The 20,864-nt window shown below is 42.4% G+C and overlaps 1 protein-coding gene across 3 annotated transcripts; it reads left to right on the forward strand.

Moving 5' to 3' along the window:
- The first annotated feature begins 51 nt into the window (after window positions 1–51).
- tdrd12 (tudor domain containing 12) lies at window positions 52–20,793 on the forward strand. Of its 3 annotated transcripts, none has more exons than XM_071460433.1 (37): window positions 52–197; window positions 440–504; window positions 1,511–1,675; window positions 1,786–1,922; window positions 2,176–2,295; window positions 2,540–2,595; window positions 2,736–2,821; window positions 3,062–3,239; window positions 4,173–4,225; window positions 4,303–4,415; window positions 4,520–4,585; window positions 4,701–4,752; window positions 5,148–5,227; window positions 5,628–5,708; window positions 6,083–6,140; window positions 6,449–6,556; window positions 7,628–7,813; window positions 8,017–8,170; window positions 8,275–8,402; window positions 8,923–9,114; window positions 9,325–9,453; window positions 9,885–10,002; window positions 10,117–10,256; window positions 10,395–10,624; window positions 10,866–10,947; window positions 11,303–11,484; window positions 11,732–11,939; window positions 12,521–12,613; window positions 12,834–12,988; window positions 13,114–13,398; window positions 13,686–13,753; window positions 13,932–14,016; window positions 14,278–14,391; window positions 16,116–16,269; window positions 16,378–16,438; window positions 16,536–16,572; window positions 20,712–20,793. In XM_071460433.1, the coding sequence occupies exons 2-37, from the start codon at window positions 481–483 to the stop codon at window positions 20,776–20,778; spliced, it is 4,245 nt and encodes a 1,414-aa protein (XP_071316534.1). In that variant the 5' UTR covers window positions 52–197; window positions 440–480; the 3' UTR covers window positions 20,779–20,793. The 3 variants fall into 3 exon arrangements, with proteins under 3 accessions (XP_071316534.1, XP_071316517.1, XP_071316525.1); XM_071460416.1 differs by having other exon boundaries at window positions 56–197; window positions 6,083–6,143; XM_071460424.1 differs by having other exon boundaries at window positions 57–197; window positions 5,631–5,708; window positions 6,083–6,143.
- The last annotated feature ends 71 nt before the right edge of the window (window positions 20,794–20,864 follow it).

Below are 20,864 nucleotides of genomic sequence, written 5' to 3' on the forward strand. Positions count from 1 at the left end.
TAATGGTGCTTTTTAAGTAAGTGGTCCGGGTGCTTCCTCAGCAAAATAAATAAAAAATGAAAATGTTTAAAATCAAAATTAGAATAACGAAACCGCGCTTTGTCTCCTCGGTGACCCCTGGAGGTCAGAGACAGAGCTGCTCCTCTCTCCTTCCCTCACGGATCACCGACGTTCACCGTTAAGAAGCTCACAAACAGGTGGGTTTTTGTGTAAATTACAAGGGAAAAGCACAAAACTGAACACAAACGAACGCATGTCTAAGTCGGCTTAAGTTACTTCCGTTTTTAGTTTAGGTTTTTACTGAGCTGGTGTAACGGCCGGTGAGCTAACGGTAGCTAGTTCGTTAGCCGACAGCCGCGGGTCAGTCTCAGGTGTTCAGCCTCACACCGTTCTACAGGTGTTACAGCCAGTCCTGTTAACTGGTTGTGTTTTCTTGCAGTGTGTTGTTTTTACGACGCGGACTGAAAAAACCCACACACGATGCTGAAAATATCAATTCTGAAGGTAAGTGAGTTTTTTCAGGAGGTAACATTAGCTAACACCAACGGTAATTAATGTGAACGCTACCTGTGGATAAGCTGCATCCTATCGATCGTTGCCAATTTTACAATTTATTACGTTAAAAATTGGAATTGTTGGGTTGCAGTGGTGCTTGTGTAAGTTCCCCAAGGACAATGTTTTGAAATGTATTCATAAAGTTTACCTTTATTGCATTGTGCTAACACAAAACAACCAATTAAAAAGAGGTAAAAGAAAATTGAAAAGGCACAAAATTACAACATGAAATGTGTCCTGTACGGGAAGACTCTTGGTCAAATTTATGCAAAAAAAAAAAAAAAAAAGAAAACAGGTATTGAGGGACATGCTACATTCCATCTGTAATAATGGATATTATAGCCTATATAGAAATATATGATTAATTAATTTCACTGTGTTGGTGTTGTGTGTTTCAGGCAACTTTAGATTTTAAAACTATGTTATTCTTAAACCTTTAAAGTTGCACTGTCACATTGCAATGTTGCTTTTGTAAGTCTCTCAAAGAAATAGTCTCAAATGTGTAAAATATACATTTGTTAAGTAGGAGCCTGTAATGGGACCATGGGGATGTATTGGACTAAAAAAGTTGGTCAAAGACATTTTACCCTGTTCATTAAGCTTTGCCTTAATTTGGGTGACTGGGTCACGAAAAACAGCCACAGAGCAAAACTTGACAAAAATGTGTATTGACATAACATGTATAGTGTATTTCCTCTGTTTCCTGTGTAATGTCTTTGCTATTTTCCCTTCTTCTTTCTTTGCTTTCAGGCAGAAGTCATTAGATTTAGTTTTTGTTCATTATGAATAGATAATTGCAACATTTTATAGTTTCTGAAATAAGCATGAATCTGCTTTATTTTGCCTTTCTGTATAAAAGTTGTTGGACTGGAAATCGTGAGAACAGCGAGTGTATGTCAGTAAAACTGGACTCGGTTCTGGTGCCTGTCGGAAACATTTCTTCTGGCCTGTGCAGGTTGAGAACCCGTCCTGCCTCTGGGGTCGGGTCGCTCGTGGTCTAGGTGGCGACACAGAGACGACAGAACAGTATGACAGTCTGATGGCTCAGATGAACCTCTTCTACCATGACGTTACTCAGGACCTGCGCAAGCTGAAGCTCACGTCAATAGAGGAGGGACAGGTAATGCACACCTGCAGTTTATCTTCACCCATATTTTTACAGGCTCCTTCCTGTGGCCGTAATTGGACTTGAGGTGAATTGTACGTGCGTGTTACCGTGTTCTCTCTCAGGTGTGTGTGGTGTACTGGTCGGTGATGAAGTCATGGTGTCGGGCCATGGTGGAGTCAATCATAATGGACTCAGTGTCCTGTAAGGCTCGCTGCCTCCTGGTTGACCATGGAGAACGACTCGTCGTCCCCTCAGACCAGTAAGATCAGAACAACCACTCCTCATCACTGGACCACTGCCGTTTTATTGTAACAGCTTAAATGGCCTTTAACAGCTTATTTTTCTCGAACTGTATTTCCTAGAATTTTTTTTTTTTATCAAGGCATGAGATGAAGATGCTGTTATTTTAGAGTATTCTTACCAGGGAGATGCTGTATGTATGTATGTATGTATGTGATTGTACATCTGTGCAGCTTGATTTTTAACTTTTGTGTCTTCGTCTGTCTGATGAGGATCCGAATCGCTGTAGAAAACTTCCTCCAGCTGCCTTTTTGGGTGAGGAGGTTCCACCTGGCAGGAATCAAACCAACAACCCTGCGAGTGTCTGTTTATGAGGAGAAGGCAGAGCTCACGTAAGACATTGCTGCTTACCACTGAACCGCTGATGGACTTGTAAAGTACACTAAACAGTTTTTAGGATGTCTACAGTCCTTAAATCTGAAATCTGAATAAGTTGAGATGTACTGAAACACACACTTCCTCCTCTGCTTTTCACATCTTTTTCTCCCTAAGCCATTTGTGACTGTTGTGAGTTTTTTTCTGTATTGTGAAATTAAATGAATTTCCAGCTTCATGTGTTATTTTTCTCTTCTGCAGTCCGTCCACTCAGTGGGACAGCTCAGCTACACTGTACCTGCACAACCTGCTGCAAGGTGAGCAGCATGGCAGATGGATGAACAACAACGGTTTTTGGAGATGTGTTAAAAACTGTTGTACAGTGTGATTGATGTTAAAACGTATTTACAGTCTTGAGGAGTCACTTTGAAAGTTTGCTTCCTTTTTTAAATTAAAGCATCGACATGGACGGAGGCTGTGTTGCTTGAATCTGATTCAGACTCTACCTCCATTGAGCTCTACCTTACCATCAGGAATATCAAGGTGAACTTTGACCCCCTTATTATATGACACAGGAAGTCTCATTAATTCAGAAAGAGAGTTTTAAATTTTAATTTGTTTTAACACTGCAATGCAGGTTAGACCATACATAAGATCTGCTTTTAATATCTACAAATTGTTGATGATGTTCAGTTTATACTGGCTGTTGTCTTTCGTCTTGTTTGTTTGACAGTTATAGTACGTTGTGTCTGTTTTTACTTGCATTACTTACATGTTTTTCAGATCTGTGTGAATGATGACCTGGTAGCCAAGAAGTTCGCGTATTACAGCAGAGAGTCAGCTGAAGACAGTGGGATGGACGAGATGGACCGATTTCCCGTCATGCTGTCCGCGAGCATCTTAACCCAGACTGTGTCCACGATCTCAAACAAGCCAGCAGCACAAACCCAGCCACCTCCTGGTAAATATACAGATGAGCCTTCAGGGTCATTGGGCCCTATATACTCAGGACAAGAGGGTGGACTGCATTAGGTTATACTACACTGGGTTTCTGGACACATCCATGTGTGCTGTGCAGACGCATGATTTGAAAGCTACAGTGGATAATATTCTGGATAACTCATTTTCATTCTTGGCAACAGTTGACAAAATGGTCTCACTCAAGGTCCATTTTAAAGCTTTTGATCATATTGCATGATCTTCATCAGCAGATGGAGTTTTCTTCATTCTCTTGTAATTGCAGATGCTTGAATTTCGATTTTATGAACATTTTTAGAACTTTGAACCCAACATGGATGAAAACCCTTAAAGTGATCAGGAAAAATGGGAATTTGAGGATTTATAATACCATCCGTTGATTATCATACGATATGACTGAAAACCGCAGAGCAGCTAGTGAAAGGACATTGAGGTCAGATTCTTCAAAGGTCCCATATATACAGTCTATGGTCCCATACTGTATAATGTGAGATGTCCATGTGTTTGTGATTATAAAGCAGGTCTAGGTTCTACGTTAATACTGTGAAAGTATCAAACCCTCAGTCCACAGAGAAATGCACACAGCCTGTATTCAGAAACTGAGCCTTAAAACCAGCCGTCAGGACTTCTGCAACGTTGTGATGTCACAACAAAGCAGTCACCGCCCTCAGCCACCCACCATCCAACCTTGCAGGATTTTGTTGCTCTGAGTGTTGACCTGAAATCTGCTTTATTTCAGCCACTCACAGACCTGTTGTTACAAGAGCTCCAGTATGTCTGAACTGATGCTTGTTTTCAGCCAATTCTTCATGTGTCTAAACTTTTAATTCTCATTAAAATGTGAAATACTTTAGTGAATTTGTTTCTTAGTGGCATTAACACTTTAAACTGGTTAAACCCTCTGTGATGTCACAAGGTGTGGTTGGAGGCGGAGCGACTGAATGGTTGACAGGACCCTCTCCACCTCAGGTCAGCAGCTCCTCTCACTATATTACTGTCTGTACAGCAGTGAATATCCACACATCCTGACCTCTCTGCTGTTTCAGAGCCCACACCATGAGCTGAAGACCTGGGAGGGAGACCGAAGGGCAGACATCATAGGAGAACTGTCTTCAGGCAACCAATCGAGGAAGGGCTCTGACCCTGCTGCTCCAGAAAGGTGAGCTCACATTTGGTTCAGAGACACAGGTGAGGATGAGTTAAGCCACAGTGTGTGAAGCCTTTGTGTGTAAATCTAAAAGACCTGCTCTGATGTTGTTTCAGTGACTCATCAGGTGACACAGACTCCTCTCTGGCTGCAGCTCTGACCAAAAACCTCAGTCTGTTCAAGTGAGAGTTGATCTCAGTCGCACACAGTAACTCACCTGAAAGGCTGAAACCAAGCACACATTATACACCACCTCATGTAACTGGTTGATACTGAGAGAGCCCTCCTCTCCTACAGGTTCTTGAAGTTTCTGAATCCTGCCAGCAGCTACCAGCAGGCAGCTCATAGTGTGAGTACATTATTGTGATCGTCCTGATCACCAAATGGTTAAGGTGTGTACGACATAACAGCAGTGTCCACTGCTGGAAGCCTTTGTTGTTCGTCATCCCCCTCTTTCTCTCTCCCCTTGTTGTCTGTCTGGTTCCATATTGTTCTATCCAATAAAGACAAAGGGTACTCAGTTTATTTTCTATTTAAACAATCCAGGTGCTGGACGGGAAAATGACAGCTGCATCAGTCTGAAACTAGCAAAGACACTTGTGCTTTGTGCTGGATGTAAGATGGGGCCCATAAATGCTAAAAGAAATTCTTTGAAAAAATGAATAAATTATGGCTCTATAGCAAGAAACTATAGAGCAATCTGGTAATGTGGAGCCAAAAGCCAAAAGCTGTGTTTTCCTCCAGGCCAGCCAACATGAAGAGCGGAATGACTGTCGACCTAAAGAGACGACTGCAGCCTCCAGCGCCTGCACAGGACAGGAAGTGTACGCTAACAACACGTCTTTCTCTTCATACACTGTTCAATCAAGTGTCACTTACTTTTCTCTTTGTTAAAGTGTGATTTTAAAATTGTACGTAAAATATTTCCCATATATGTTTTGTTACACAGTTTACCCCCTTTACACAACAGTGAGTTGGTAACAGCAGCAGAGGAAGTGCTTCGTATGAGATGAGGAAGCTGTGTGTGCCGGATCATTACTTTCTTACTTAATATGTTAATGTCACTTTAACAGTTGCCCTCAGTAACGTCACTCTTTAGCTGCTTTAACTGATTTATCTTTTGAGCTGTGGAAAAAGTGGAGCTGCAGGTTTTGACTGCAGTCAGGTTGAATGTCGGCCACATGAAGACACAACATCCAGTAAACCTTGTGCTGTGTCTCTCAGCAGCTCCGTTTCTTCAGTGGAGTCAGAACGAGCAGAGGCAGAGAAGACGTGGAGGAGTGAAGACGACAGGGTCTGTTCACGGTGAGCTGAAGGATTCACAGACTCAATATGCTGAGTGTTTCCCCTCAGACGTCAGTGTTACATGTAACAAGACAGGAGTGTTTCCTCTAGAGTGCACTAACTGATAATGGCAATGAATATCCGGATGCTCAGCCTGAAAGTTATTATAATAGTTGAGAGTAATACCAAACCATGCTATCGATTAAGTAGTGTGATTGCTTGTAAGTAATATAAAGGGAAAGTTAACAAGTAAAAAAATTGAATTGTGTCCAAAAATCGTAAAAAATAATAGTAAAATAGTATCTTAGGTGAAAAAACACATGAAATGTTATGTTGTATTTTTTTTTTGTCATTGTTAAAGATTTTTAAATTCTGACTGTTGTGTCTGGCCACAGGCTTCTGGAGTGGTTGAACCCGGAGCCTCTGATCCCTGATCCAGATGCTGTCGATGATGTGGTAGTATTTCTAGTTTCACCCTGAACTTGATAAACAACACAGGACGCTATTTAAACAACGTTTAAATAGAAGTGTTTTATGATGTTTGTGCAGGTGTTGTTTATTTCAGGTGAGGTGGCCCAGTTTTGAAAATTGACCTAAACTGTAGTTGATGTATTGGTTCAATCGACAAGACAAAAACATCTTCAACTCAAGTGTGGCTGTGCTGCTGCTGATGCAACATTAGCAAACCGCAGCATGGATACGATGTTGTCACCATATTCATTGTCTAATGTCTCTTCGTCCTGTCTCCTGACTGTCCTCAGGCTGTTCCCAGTGATCCCAGGAGGAGTGGAATTCTGGTGCACTCTGCCCTCCCAGTTGAGCCCTGCACCAGTCTGGATGACGCCCCCGTCACTGATGCTCTTCGCTGGGTAAACAAGAATGTGATCTGAGTTTTGTTTTGAGGCTGTGTAGACATGAAAATGAGATTAAACCAAAATAAGAGAAAAACCAATGTTAGGAGACTTTAAGAGTTTACGAGAGATATGAAAAACAAGGTGTCACAACAACTTAAATAACTTGTTCTGAAAATGGTTTTACCGTTGAAACGATTCCAGTTATTTATTACCAAGAGCTTTTTCCTGGGTCTGGAAAATTATGAAAAAGATATGAGAGAGAACCCTGATCTTAATTTTACTTTTTGTTACTATTTTGAACACTACAATAAAGTGTGTTGTTGTTAATATGTTTGTTTCCATCTTGTTGGGTTTGCACTGGATTTGTAAATCCAGTAACAGGTTACTAGGATAAGAAGAGGTCTGATCTCAAACAGAGAGACCCAATCGGGTTAATGTGAAGCTGCAGCAGCAGGAAATGTTTGGCTCACAATAGCAGCAGCTTAATACAGCGTTTTCTGATATTCTGATATGTTGCTGTCCAGCTGTAACAGACAGAAGTGTATTTTCTGTCAACACCAGCCAAAAGTGAGAAATATTTACATTAATAGGTACAGTAAGAATCTTGTTAGAGCCACAAAAAGTGCAGGTTTATTCAGTATTTATTTGAAAGAACAAGTGTTTTAATGATTCATCACCAGACCGGGAACATTTGAGACAATTTGACAAAGGCAACAACTGTTTGATTCTTTGGTGGCTGTCAAGCTGACAAGAGGCCGTCAGTACCAACCCCAGCTGCCACCACAGTCTACAGTGCAGAGTCCAGGGACCAGTCAGTGTCTGGGTGTCAAATGTTGCTCTGGCTGGCTTTTGGCAGAGTGGCTGTTTTGGCGACAGAGACCAAAGAAGAAGAAAGATGTTTGTCTGATGTTAGTCTGGCTCCAGATCCATCAGTGACCTTCCCCCGATCAGCCACAACTGTCACTGACACAAAAGCTGATGATGGACAACGACTGATGGAAATAGACCGGGGGTGTTCTTTTGTTGTGGGAAGGATGTGTATTCACACTGAAACAAAGCCACATGTATAATCTGTTCTGTCTCCAGGTGCTGCGGAGGAAGCAGTACACCACTCTGTCTCCAGCTGACTGTTACAGCTGGCCAGCTGTGGCACGAGGATGCAACACCATCATCATCTCCCACAATGCTGAGCAGCCGCTCAGCTACCTCGCCCCGCTCCTCACCCACATCCTGCTCAACTCCATCTTCAGCTCCCTCACCTCCAGCTCAGGGGTGAGCGTATCAGCACCAGTGAGGGAGGTGTTTACTGAACAAAACTGGCTTATTTAATCCCCGGGCTGCTTCCGACTGAATCTAATGTTAAACAACACAACTGTAAAATTCACCTCCATTCAGCACCATCACTTCACTGACTCCTTTCAGTCATCTAGTTATTGTTGTTTTCAGAGGCTGATGTTCTGATCTTTGGTGTCCAGCCCATAGCGGTGCTGCTGTGTCCAGGCTGGGAGAAGGTCCAGGCAGTGTATGACCTGCTGGAAGAGAGCAAGCTCACCCAGACCCTCCACCCGGTCATTGTGCTGCTGGGTGCCAGGAATGACGAGGCCAAGACCGTCAAGATCCCAAAAAACTGTGAGCAAAGTACAGTCTCAATCATCTTGGTCTGCTAGTGCTCAGCTAATAACTCCACATTTGTCAGGTTATTATGGAAAATCCCCTTTTTGTTTTTTAACCAGGCCTGCTGTTAGTGACCACTCCCTTCAGTCTGGTCCGCCTGCTGTCCTGTCACTGCTTCATGTTCCTGCGTCTGTATCATCTGGTGCTGGACGGAGCCGACCGGCTCTTTACTCTTGCTCCAGACCAGGTGAACAGTCAGGGATCATGTCTGAAAATGATGTGATGTGGACTCTCTAACACTCTAGTTTCTGAAAAGCTACTTGACAATGTCTGCTTTCTTTTCTAAGACAAAACTGTCTTTTAACAGTAATGCAAAAATAAAGATAGATTTTGCAGAGTGGATTTAACATCAGCCAATGGCTGTTGTAATGGTAACTTCAAAGCTTCAGCCTTACACTGTGTTGATCTGGTAACTAGTTCAGAGTTGCCCACAGTGGACGGGTCACATTGCCAACAATACACACAAAATATGGCATCCCCCTTGTTCCACAACCACAGGTGCTGCACTAGCTTCTTCACTGGCTCAGTTGCTCTCTCCCTGGCACAACCTGCTGTCTCATCATCAGCTGTCTGAGTCGAGACTTTGTTTGTGCCGCAGGAGCGCCAGAACAGCCTAAGAGTGCACGCACATGAATGCACACTCTCAAAGAATGGTCCGACTCTGGAGCCCTGAAGCATTTCTTAAGACGTGATTACTCTCCTGTTAGATGGTGACCATTTTGCAGCATTTCCAGAAGGTGACCTGCAGCGAGGAGAAGGCCTCCTGTCCTCAGCAGCTTGTTGCCGTGGCAAAGCGATGGACCAGTCACATGGAGGGTTTGTTAACCAATCACATGCCCTACCCATGCATTGTAATGACCGTCCCTGAGGAAGCTGCTCTCTATGGTAACGTTCAGCAGGTCAGTCGTTACAGCAACAACATGTGGCCACAATCCAGTTTTTCATTTCCATTATAGAAAGTTGGTTTCTAGTCAGAGAAATGTGTGATGTGTGGGTGTTTTAGATGTGGTCTACACAGACTGTAAGAAAACACATAAACTCACTGTTATAAGTTGTAGTGCTGACTAATGAGATTTTCAGTGATGTTCATGAATGTTTCTCTTCTACAGATCATCCTCATGACGCTAGAGAACAGTAAGATCTCAGAGCTGCTCGGCATGTTGGATTTCAACCCAGTTGTCAGCCAGAAGACTCTGATCATCACCAACTCTGCTCAGGAAGTGGAAGATGTGTTCAAGGTGAAATAACAAGTTAGCCTCTCCCAGTGCTGTAAATCTTTTTAGGAGTACTACTAAGTACTAGTAAGTACTACTGTCTGCCCAAATCATTTGTAAACCTTGACGTATGTCTCATCCCACTGTGAAGTAGTAGACGTGTCTTTGCCACACATTGGCATATTAACAAATTAAGAGACATTTTATTTGTAGTGATGTGGAGCAGAGAGATAAATCTGACCACCAGGTGCAGCCTCAAAATAGAATGTAATGCAGCAACAAGAGACACCATCACATTTGTTTTCAATAACAGGGATGAAAGTCCTTTATTAGCAAGTGCAAAAACTCCTGTTCCATTATCACTCTACATCCACATGCATCATTACACACGGGGTGCAACCAGGACATCTGACAGTGGAAAGAGCAAGTTTACCAGCTTCTCTTCTGATCCTCAGGCCGTCGGCAACAAATCAGCGTTCTGCCTCAAGGCCCACGAGGAGTTAACGCACGAGTTTGACTTTGTCATCCAGCAGTGGAGGAAAGACATTGGCCCCAGCACTCATGTTATTCTGGGTAAATTCAATATATTTCTGCTAGATTTTATCAGGACCACCCTGATTATCACTAAAAATATTTGGAGCCATTCACTGAATTTCCTCCTCTGTGTTTTTGACCTTTGACCTTTAGTGACCACCAACGAGTGTCTGAAGTGTTTTGGGATCAGAGATGCAACTTGTGTCGTCCACTATGGCTTCCCCACTTCTCCCAAACTGTTTGGCAGTCGGGTCTTCTGCATGGCGGAAAACTTCAGAAACCTCTCAGAACGAGTAAGAACAAGTCGTTATTCTGAGGATAAAATCTTCTTTCATGTTTAAATGATGAACGTGGTGATGTAACCAGTCTCAGTATCCACATTTGCAGCATCACAGACGCCCTGGATGAAATCATTCTGGTTCTCCTCTAAGGTTTCCTCCCAGGATCAAACAGATAGCTGCCCTCATGTCACCCGGTCAGTGCTGCTGATTTCAGAGAGGAACGCCCGTCACGTGGTCGGGGTTCTGCGTTACCTGGGACGAACCAACGCCACGCTGCCTCCTGAGCTACTGTCCTTCGCTCAGGGCGTCCACGTGGTCCGGGAAGACCAGAAGACCAACAGACCTCTCTGCAGCTACCTGAAGAGCTTTGGAGTCTGCAGGTCTGCAAATAATGATAAACTACTCAGTGGTTTATATTTTACCACTTCTTTTTTTAATGTTTCCTGTGAGTGTCTGTGTTGTCCTCTTCATATCTAATATCTCTAATATGTAATATCTAAACTAGAAGGTCAAATACCAAAAACATTTTTGAATTATTCAGAAGAGAAAATGTTTCATACGCTAGAATATTGCAATGTGATAAAACATGTATAATGTGATTGTGTGTGTCGTCCTCTGCAGAGACAGCAGTGCGTGTCCCGATCGTCACAGGTTCATTTCCCAGCTGGATCAGTCTGAGCTCCCTGCGTCTGGAGTCATAGAAGTGAGGATGTTCACATCTTAGTGTTTTGTTTTGTGAGCTTTGGACTATAAATCAGAAATATCTGCCTCTGAGAACACAGAACGTCTTTATTAACCACAAACTGCCAAAGCACAAACATAAGCTTGATTTCTGCTCTGGTCATGTTGTCTCTAAGTTTACATCTCATTCTTTGAAGTAATAATCAGATCTTTTATTTCAAATAAATGAACGTTTCTCTATTATGTGAAACAGAGGCTCAGAAAATATTCTGATAAAAAGATTTTTGAATAAACAAAATATTTTAATAAAGCAACCACAGTTTCATCTGTTGCTACATCAAATCCATGAGTACAGTGAAGTTTGTGTTGTGTCTCAGGTTATACCTCTCTACATCAAAACGGCGTCGGTCTTCTATGGTCGTATCGTCAGGAAAGAGGACGGTGGTTTTGATTGCTTTGCGTCTGAGATGGCTTCTTTCTATGCCGATAAGAAACCAGGAGCCAATGAGCTGTTGGAGGGAGGCCTGTACGCCGTGCAGGAGGATGACGTCTTCCACAGGTCTGACATGATAATTAGATACAACCTCAGGAGGCGACCGCGCAGAAGCAGATTTGCAGGCTAGAAACATTTCAGTCACACTAGTGATGCTGAATTTTTAGCTCATTAAAAATGATATCGTTTGGTTTCTTTTTATTTGACTGATTTGTAAACTGTAGCTAATTTCTCTGTTGACATCAGTATAGGCCTGTCTGTTTTTGAGCTCTACCGGAAAATGCCTCTAATGTCGGTGTGTGCTCCTTGGCAGGGTGAAGATCCTCTCTGTGCCCAACAGAGGTGACAGCCTGTTTTTCAGGGTCTTTGTTCGGTTTGTCGATGTTGGAAAAGAGGAGGAGGTGAAATCCCATCAGATCCTTCAGCTGCCAGAGCAGTTTCACTCTCTACCCGGCCAGGCCGTGGAGATCATCGTCTGCAGGGTCAAACCAGTGGACGCTGAGATCGACTGGCACCCAAAGGTTCCTGCTCACTTTTACACAAACACATAACAACCATCTGTGGATCTCATTGCCTCTATTAATGAACTTCCATCCAACCATTTCATCCATTATACTGATGACTTTGACTTTCTGGGTTAAAATCAACTGAGGGGTCTTTAGAAGCTTGATAACAATATTTAATCAACAAACAATAAAAACTACAAGAACAAGAGCAGGATGAGATTGAGTTTACTGGATTTTAGAAACTGCTGAATACAGTGAAAAAAGAAACCAGTCCAGTTCTGCAGACTTTCACTTAATTATGGATAGACTGAGAGAGTGTCAGTTTTTCAGTTGTATTTCCACAGTGAAAATGGTCCTTAAATTCAACCTGACTGGCATTAAAACTGTTCTCAGACTTGAGTTTAGTAGAAGAAGCTCAGAAACATCAGTGCTGAGGTTTCTGGCTTTTCCTGGAGTCAGGAAAGGTACACAGGCATCGTAGCTCCAAACTAAACCCACAGGCCCAGTCTGTTCCAGTCTCAATGCTGAAAGATTAGTCCTCTGTAAAGACACCGGTTGTGTGCTGGTCATGTAGTCAGACACTTTTTGTCCCGCAGGTCACCAGAGCCGTGAGCCAGAAGATCCGAGGTCTGCAGCACCGGGCCAGAGCAGTTCTCAGTCTGGGAAACACTGTGTTTGTTGATCCCATGGTGAGTTTTCACCTGTCAATCATCTCCTCATACAGTCACTGATTGGTCAAATAATTATTCAGATTTTCCTTAGTAGAGTGTCCACTGTCTATGGTTTGTAATGGTTCTCTAATCCAAAAGTAGATTTCACGAGGAAACTAATTTCAGCCTGTATGTTCAGTACTGTGAACTCTGGACTGGTTTGGGTTCCAGCAAATTTGGTTGTTCCCTGTGTTTTGAGGTCCGGTTGACCCAAGTGCCGGGTATGAAAACTGTCATCAACGAATACAGCGTCCAGTCTGAGATCCTGAATACTGGGATGGGAGTCAACAACCCGGAGCATCTGGACCTGCTGAGGGCGCTGCGCCAGGAAGGCGAGGCGGGTGACATTTCAGGGTAAGGACACACTGAACCAACTCAGCTGTGGGAGAGGTGGGCTGAGTGGAGAGCACGTGTCAGGGTTATTTACCAGCCATCTTCACCAAGTGAGGACTGAAGCAGCTTGTTGTTGATGTCTGTAGGTCGGAGGATGTTTCAGTGTCTCTGGAGGTCAGGATCAAAGCTGAGGGAGAAGTTCTGGCTGAAGTCTTCAGGGCAGCTGAGAGGAAACTCGCTGACCCTCCTCAACTCGAGCCATGTGAGCCATTAAGTCCAGAGTCTTCAGTGAACCAGTCCCTGGTCTCTGCACCACCAGCACCTGAACTCCACCTGGTCCCAGATCAGAAATCCCTGTCAGATATCTGGGCTGCAAATCAACAGAGGAGCAACCACAGTTCTGATCTGAAGTCAGCTGAACAGACCACGAGGTTGGTGTCGTTACTCAAAATGAGTTTGAATGTTTGCAGATTTCAAAGGTTTAAGATTAGCACAAAATAAACAAAAAGTTTAGGGTCTGTTTTAAGTCTTCAGTAAAAGAATCAGGAAACGGTCATTGAGATCTGAGAAGAAATGACACAGATACAGCGTCTAAAGAAGAGAGTTCAGTCACAGAAAACAACCATCACACACAGACACACACATTTAAACTTAACTTGAGGGTCCCTCAGAGGAATGAGTGTCTAACCTTAGTTTGTCTGTTGATTCTGAAACATAGGAACAGAGATGAAGGAGAACTTTGCCCCACAGTCGGTCTCACTGCTCCTCTCCACTCCTGTGATAATGGTAAAAATCAAGCTGACACAGTGTAAACTTCAGTCAGAAATGAAGATCATAGCATCATGTTGGTCACATGGATCATCAAATATGAAGAACAGTGTAATTAATCTTATGTTACTGTGACAATGTTAGAGGATTTTTTGATATTCATATTGTGTGTGTGTGTGTGTGTGTGTGTGTGCAGGTTTGCCAGCAGGTGACGGTCAAAGCAACAGCCATCAGGTCAACATCAGCACGAATGCAACAGGCAGTGATGATGCCACAAAAAGGTGCAGAACAACTTTTCTGGATATTAGAGTTGAAATTCTCTTTTACTACTTGTGTTCTCTCAAATACATTAATACACAAATACACTGGAACAAACCTGCAGGTAGTCTTGCCTCTTAAAACCTGCAGTGGGTGATTCAGACTATAGAAGTGGAACATAAGTTGTTTAGTGTTTGAAGCAGAAGAAGAAAATTTGAATTTGAAGTGTTGGTTCATTTTCAGACTAAATGTTAAATGTATTTTTTCCCCTGTGGCTGTTTCAGTTTCCATCCTCAGGTGCGCTGGTACCAGACGTCCGACTCCGTGATTGTAACGGTGAAGCTGATGAACCCAGAGAGTCAGCGCTGTGACTTCTACCCAGACAGAGTCGTCTACAGGTCTGTCAGGAGCAGACCACCAGTGATCCCTCACTTACTTCAAATCACATCCAACAGTCAGTGGAGCTTTTTATCCAGAGCACTTTACACCGGTGGCAGCGGGTACATGTTCAGCATGGCTAGCCTCTGTGTGAATTAAACACACACACACGAGTTTAAACCACAAGTTTAAACCATGGCCAAGAAAACGACTTGTTTCTGTTTGTCATCGGACATGGTTCTGCGTCACAGTTAATAATGAAACCTCATCCACAGAGTCTGTCACTTTACTTTGTTGGGACGTTAAAGTTACACTGCAGTGTGTTGTTTCTGAAAGTAGAGCTTCACAGTATCTTGGCTAAGGATAAAATCGAATGCATCTGTTAGATCATGTGACACAAAGTGTTTGCAGACATCAGGTTAGAGATTAGATTGAGTTCATTCAGAGATAAATGTGGTTTTTACAGGTAATGTTTGATTAAGTTCTGCTACAGTGACTCCATGGATTCATTAAGTACTTACATTAGTTTCTGTGACTACAACTGTCTTTTGCTTCCTCTTCTGAATTACTTTAGCTTGTAATAAAATGTTTTAAAATCAGTATTTATTGTCACATGGTTATTGTACAACAGTTGGATGTCATCCTGCCACCCACCAACAGTCGCACTGTGTTGCTGCTGTGACATACTGCACCTCACATTGTCCAACGAAAACATCAGAAAACTAAAGCTGCTAGTTAACGCTGGTGTTTGCTGCAGAATTCAGCAAATCAGCACTAACAAGGACATATCACAGCTTTCAGTGCTCAGGAACATGTAGGGCACACTGGTGATACTGGGGCAAGACTCTCACACACCTGAGCTTCAATACCTGGCAGTGGCAGCTCCGGCTCAGCACCGAGTCTGAACAGCCTCTGTTGGCCATGTTCATAAGTGAGAAGCCAGTGAGGGAACACGTGCTTGTGTCTGGGCAAGAGGACGAAAGAGTAGAAAAAATATTTTCCAAAAACAGGAATAATATTAATAACAAAATAAAGCTAAATATATTCTATACAGCAAAAAGTGTTCTATAAAGCTGTGTGCTGTTAATAAATGTAACTGCTCAGAAGAAATCTGACGAATTAAGAAATGAACTCAGTGAAAGTCCATTACTTCAGGTCTGAAATATTGTTTTTATACTTAAGTTTACATTGACATTCTGTGAAGTTTGCTTTGTCCCAAAGTTAAAGAAAAAGATCACCAATTAATCTGTTTTATTTTTTTTTCATCTGTACAAAAGTGTAAAAACAGGTTTGTACTGAGGTTCTGTGCCGAAGTATTTCTTGGGGGCCGTCACCTGCAGCCTCACAGTGACAAGACACCTGTCCTCACTTTTGAAGATCTCCATATGCCTGTATGGTTCTATTTAACTCCATTCTGACAGTGATTATTCAGTCAGTGTATAAAATAAGGAGATATATCATTAATTTAGTCTTTGCACTTCAGCACACTTACACTGAGGTGTTAGTACACACTGTGCGTTGGCCTCAGACTTGTTACCCTCCGATGGACTCGGCCTCATGACTGCCCGAGGACTTGGGGGAGGTCATCCTGAGGAGAGGTGAGACAAACTGAGGTGTTCCTGAGGATGGTGCTGAACAGCCTGCGGCAGAGAACTGCTCGGACTGTGATGACGGTAAATGAAACAGATCCGTGAGTCAGAAAGATCAGGTTAACTCTCTCTCTCTCTCTCTTGATTGTGTTCAGTGGCAGAGTGGACGGTCGGTCCTACAGAGCTGACCTGGAGCTTCAGGCCAACGTCGCTGCGGACCGCTGCTGCTGGGAAATGAAGTCCAACGAGCCAGTCCTCAAACTGGTCAAACAGCAGCAGGGATGCTGGGAAAAGCTCACCAGGAACAAGGTACTGGAGTTTATTCCACAGCAGAAATATGTTTTAACCCAGGGTGTGTGCAGCTGCAGAAAGTCAGGGGTTAAATGTCATGATGGACTTTACTGTTTGTTCCTACAGAATATTTTTGTGAGTTACAACATGGAGCACTTTGAAGAGGAAGAGGACACAGCACCTTCCGGTAAGAACCAGAGTTTCTGTGATACCAGAGAATAATGTGAAGTAATTGTCTTGCTACACTGAACTGATGTCTGTACTGTTTGTGTTGTTGTGTGCAGGTCCGTGGTTTGTGGAAAACACAGGAGAGGACAACTGGTATGTGAACTCAGAGAGCGGCAGTGACAGTGACTGAAGAGTATCGCTGATGAACCACTAAAAAATACCGTCTTTCATGTCTTTTCCCAACACCCCAGTTATCTATTATGATCTTAGGCTCACAGGAATATTTGTGTCATCTATTGTGTTGGTGCTGTGACCTCTGACCTCCTTAATACTGAAGTTTGTACTGATATGGATCTAGGATTAGAAACTGCAGAGAATCTGGTGAATTATTTAGAACCTTGAAGTGATAATTTCAGGTTATTTGGAGTGGGGTTGTGTGAGGTACTCATCTATAGTCAGTGTATCATTGATTCTGAGTGTGGCTGAGTGATGTGCTGCTGTGAACAGGGACAGAAAAAAGATTTATCCATGTATTTTATCCATGTTAAAACATGCCCACAGAAAAAAAAAACTAATATCAGTTTGAATGTTCGCTTTATTTAGAATATTTTCACCCCTTTGTTTTGCCGTCAAACTGCCCCTTTCCTTTGGAACTACATTTTGCAAACACTGAACGACTGTATCCCTACGCACAAGTGCACATCACTCAGCCTCTGTACCGGTGCTCCTGCTGCTTCTCTAAACTGGCAGCGTACTGATCTGAATCTACTGCAGGTAACACACTGACTACAGGTAAGAAGCTCACACAGCTGGTCACTTTAAGGTTTAAATATGTAGATTAAAAGTGTCCGACTGCAACAAGTCTGATAGGTTTGTGTCAAGTGTAAAGTAAGATGTAATGTGACTGTCATGGTTCCATGTTGTGGAAGAGTTCATCCAGAACTTAAGTCAGAATCTGCTCACCTTCATGTCAGTGAAACCCCCCAGGAGCTGAATTTTTCCATTCCTTCATTCTTGACTGTGACTAAATCAGTAGAATACAGCACCAACCTGCAGCTTCCAGAACAATCACAGAGATGAATCTGACTTCTGAAGCTGGTGACTGTGATGTAAGGCAGTAGAGATTTATTTATATACTGAGTTTATTCGGAACACCCATTAAACTGTGTTAGAGAGGTGTAGATTCGGTGCAGTTTGTGGTGCTGTTGATTTGTATTGCAGTATGTGGACAGTTGTATTATTTTGTCCACCACAGTGATGGTCAGACTGAAGAACAATAGAGTGCTGCAGGGATGATGTATCTGTGTAGGCCGGCCCAGATATTTATGGTCAACAGTTTCTGATCCTGACAGGTTTTGTTCAGCAGGATAATCTTCACTAATGACTGCACTTTATGATGTTTGAAGCCTAAATACAATCAGCAGCGTGAAAATGTCTTTAGCTTGTGTTAAACACAGACCTTATTCCAGTGAAATCAAACCAAAAACCCAGAGACTTCAGGACGAGCGAACAGGAAGTGATGAAATGCAACTACTTTCCAGGTTTCAGGACTCATTCCTGCAGGACTCTATAAGCCAGTTTCCTTATAGAAGAAGTAGGTACAGTACAATACAGTTTGTCACAATGAAAAACAAAAAAGTCAGTTATTAAAAACAAAAAGCCAAATAACTTCTTTTAATGCATTTCATTAATTATGACAGTAAATACGCATTTCGCTACATTTCTTTGATTTATTTTTATTCTGGCCTTTTTAATATTCCTGTTCATATCTTTCCTTGGTAAACAGTAGATGTGAATAACTCAAAGCCTATTCTCGGCTGGACAACAACAGTGGGGCAGTATAAATGCAAATGTCGTTGACAGACCATTGGTCGGCCTGCAGAGCGTTGGAGCTTCCCCATTGGTTGTTGCTCTTTCAAAATGATTTGGTGTGAACAAGCAGTGTTGTCAACTTAGTGCCTCTGTCACTAGATTAACCGACCTATCAGAACCTGATCAGAACCCTTTAGCAACCTTTAGCACCCTGCAGCTTGTCTGTCGTCTTTCTGGAGAAACCTCTCGGGTTTCTCTGGATGACGGTCTCCAGTATGTCCCTGCAGGCCTGAAGTTAGGCTGTCCCGCCCACATGTCGCCCCCTGCTGGCTGGCTGTCGCCTGCTCTGCGTCAGCAGGTGGGACATGAACCAAACTAAAAAATCAAAGTTCACATCAAATAAGTTCTTCCCAAATATAGTTTCTGTCATTTTAGGTTGTTATCACACTGATGTACATTTAAGTGTCAAGTTATTTGATGCTGTTCAAAGGTGGTGTGATGTTATGATTGACTCCTGATTGCATATGGGTGAGACCTCGTTTCCACGGGTTCACAACTCAGTCACTACTGTGCAGACTCTGGCTCCGAATGGCTTCACCAACACAGAATGGCGGTGCCCGTATCTGTGATATTTTAGCTTCATGTTCATACAGTGGGTGGAGGCCGAAATGCATCGTCCATCTGTACGTACAGTCATTGTGCTGACCACACAGCAGCTGACGTTACTGAGCTTCTAACTTTCTCTCTGAGTGATTATTTTACAGTAAATCCAGCTGAAATCACAGCAGAGTCTTTGTCTTTAACCGATGTGTTTGGTGATTTTGTCAGACGATGTCGTGGTTATAAAATCCAGATTTTTGCAGCAGCTTGGAGGTGACTGAGGTTAACATGTATCTGAATGGGCCACGTTTCAGTCACTATTTCATACTCGTTCCATTGTCTGACAACAGAATCAGGAAGACTTGTAAATGAGAAAAGCTTTATTGTGAATTCAGCTGTATTAAAATCCTGTTTGTGTGAGAACAGAGAGGAGGAGAGAAGCAAACAAAGAGCTGAAACACAAACACTAGGTTTTTGACCTGGTCCAGCAATTAAAGGACAATGACCCTGAACATATGGCCAAGACTTGAAACCAACTGATCATGTGTTTAAAAACCAAACTAAAGGCAAAAGCCTCCAAAACAAGAAGGACGTGACTTTACCCAGCAGATCATCAGACACCTGTTCAGGAACTTTCTGTCCATTAGAGAGTGGTGATGGCAAAAGTTACATTTTGGGATGAACTCTTCTTCTACATGAAGGATTTTGAGGAAAATAAGGGAATGTCTAAAAGGTTCATGAATAATTTAACCTTTTGTGACCTTTGGAAGCAGTTAAATAAGTAAACTTATCTAAATCAATCTAAACTAGAGACATGAAAGGGCACCACAATGGTCAATGGAAACGGACACCGCAGCTTTTGTTCAACAGTTGAGCTTTAAAAAAACGTTCACTAAAGTTTGTGCAACAGTCAGTTCCATAAAAGACGATGTTTAAGAGTCGACATGTTTTAGGTGAAGACTGGTTCTGTTCAGGTCGGGGGGGGTATTTAAACATGGACTAATGGTTTCAGAAAGTTGTGCAACCACAAGACCTCTGAGATAACGTTGAATATTTTACTTTATTTTCAAAACATGTAATTGCAATGTTATTGTAGCATATCCTGTTGAATAGGGCTATTAATGATAACAGCCTTTATTTGTACAGTTCTTTTCCAGACAACGTTACATGATTTATAAAAAACAAACAATAACATGTCAGAAATGATTGGTACAATAAGATTTTGAGACCAGTTAATGCAGAATTGCAAGTTTGTAAAAATGAGTTTTAGTAGAGATTTAAAGGAAATCACTTATTATTAAGATGCAGCTGAGAAACTTCCTTTTTCCTTTTTACGTTTTTATTTTATGTTTTATTAATAGTTTTGTTTTGGAAGTGTAAAGTTAACCCTGCTGGAGGCTGCTGCTCTGGTTCGATGTGTTTGTGGTTGCAGAAGTGTTGGGTGGATACAGTTCTGTTTATTTACCTCTGACTGTTTGCTCTCATGCTTGTAATTTTCCTTTTCGCTCGCTGTAACAGCTGATTGATGATTTCACAGTAAAACTGTTAAACCAGATTCTTCTCCGTGAATCTTGAATGTTTGACTTTGTTTTGTGAGAGATGGAGGACAAACTCTGACGTGAATCACAAACCTCCACCCACAGTGCAGTCTTATATTTTGGCCACAGTATTTATTTGCATTTGATCTTTTGTTTTTTTTGCATTTAGTCCAGCTCCAAACAAGAATCAATATAACACTGAACATGAACATCCTCACTCTTGTCTAAATTCTCTAACCTCGACTCGCAGCAGATTTTTCCGTCCAATTCAGACAATTTCCTATTGTTTCATCCCTGTTTCTGTATTTATATCTTATAACACATCAGATTGTTCTTCTCTAGGAGACCAGGGCTACAGGATGGACCTGTCAGAGTTGGACACAGTGACGCAAACACTGCAGATTTGTGACCTTTCAAACATGTGGTAATATGAAGTGAATCTGACCTTTGTTCCCCGGGCAGTGGCTTGGTTGGTGATCTCCGATATGAAAAACA

The sequence above is a fragment of the Trachinotus anak genome, unplaced genomic scaffold (genome assembly GCF_046630095.1).
Source record: "Trachinotus anak isolate AG129_WGS33_773 ecotype Australia unplaced genomic scaffold, CSIRO_AGI_Tana_v1 ptg000002l, whole genome shotgun sequence".
NCBI lineage: Eukaryota > Metazoa > Chordata > Actinopteri > Carangiformes > Carangidae > Trachinotus > Trachinotus anak.

What these genes read in the sequence shown, in the direction of transcription:
- tdrd12 (XM_071460416.1), top strand. Translation starts at nt 481, where the DNA reads ATGCTGAAAATATCAATTCTGAAG. An exon ending in CCTGCACAACCTGCTGCAAG is followed by an intron (nt 2,596 to 2,735) that starts GTGAGCAGCATG and finishes TTTAAATTAAAG; the next exon opens with CATCGACATGGACGGAGGCT. An exon ending in CAGATGCTGTCGATGATGTG is followed by an intron (nt 6,144 to 6,448) that starts GTAGTATTTCTA and finishes GACTGTCCTCAG; the next exon opens with GCTGTTCCCAGTGATCCCAG.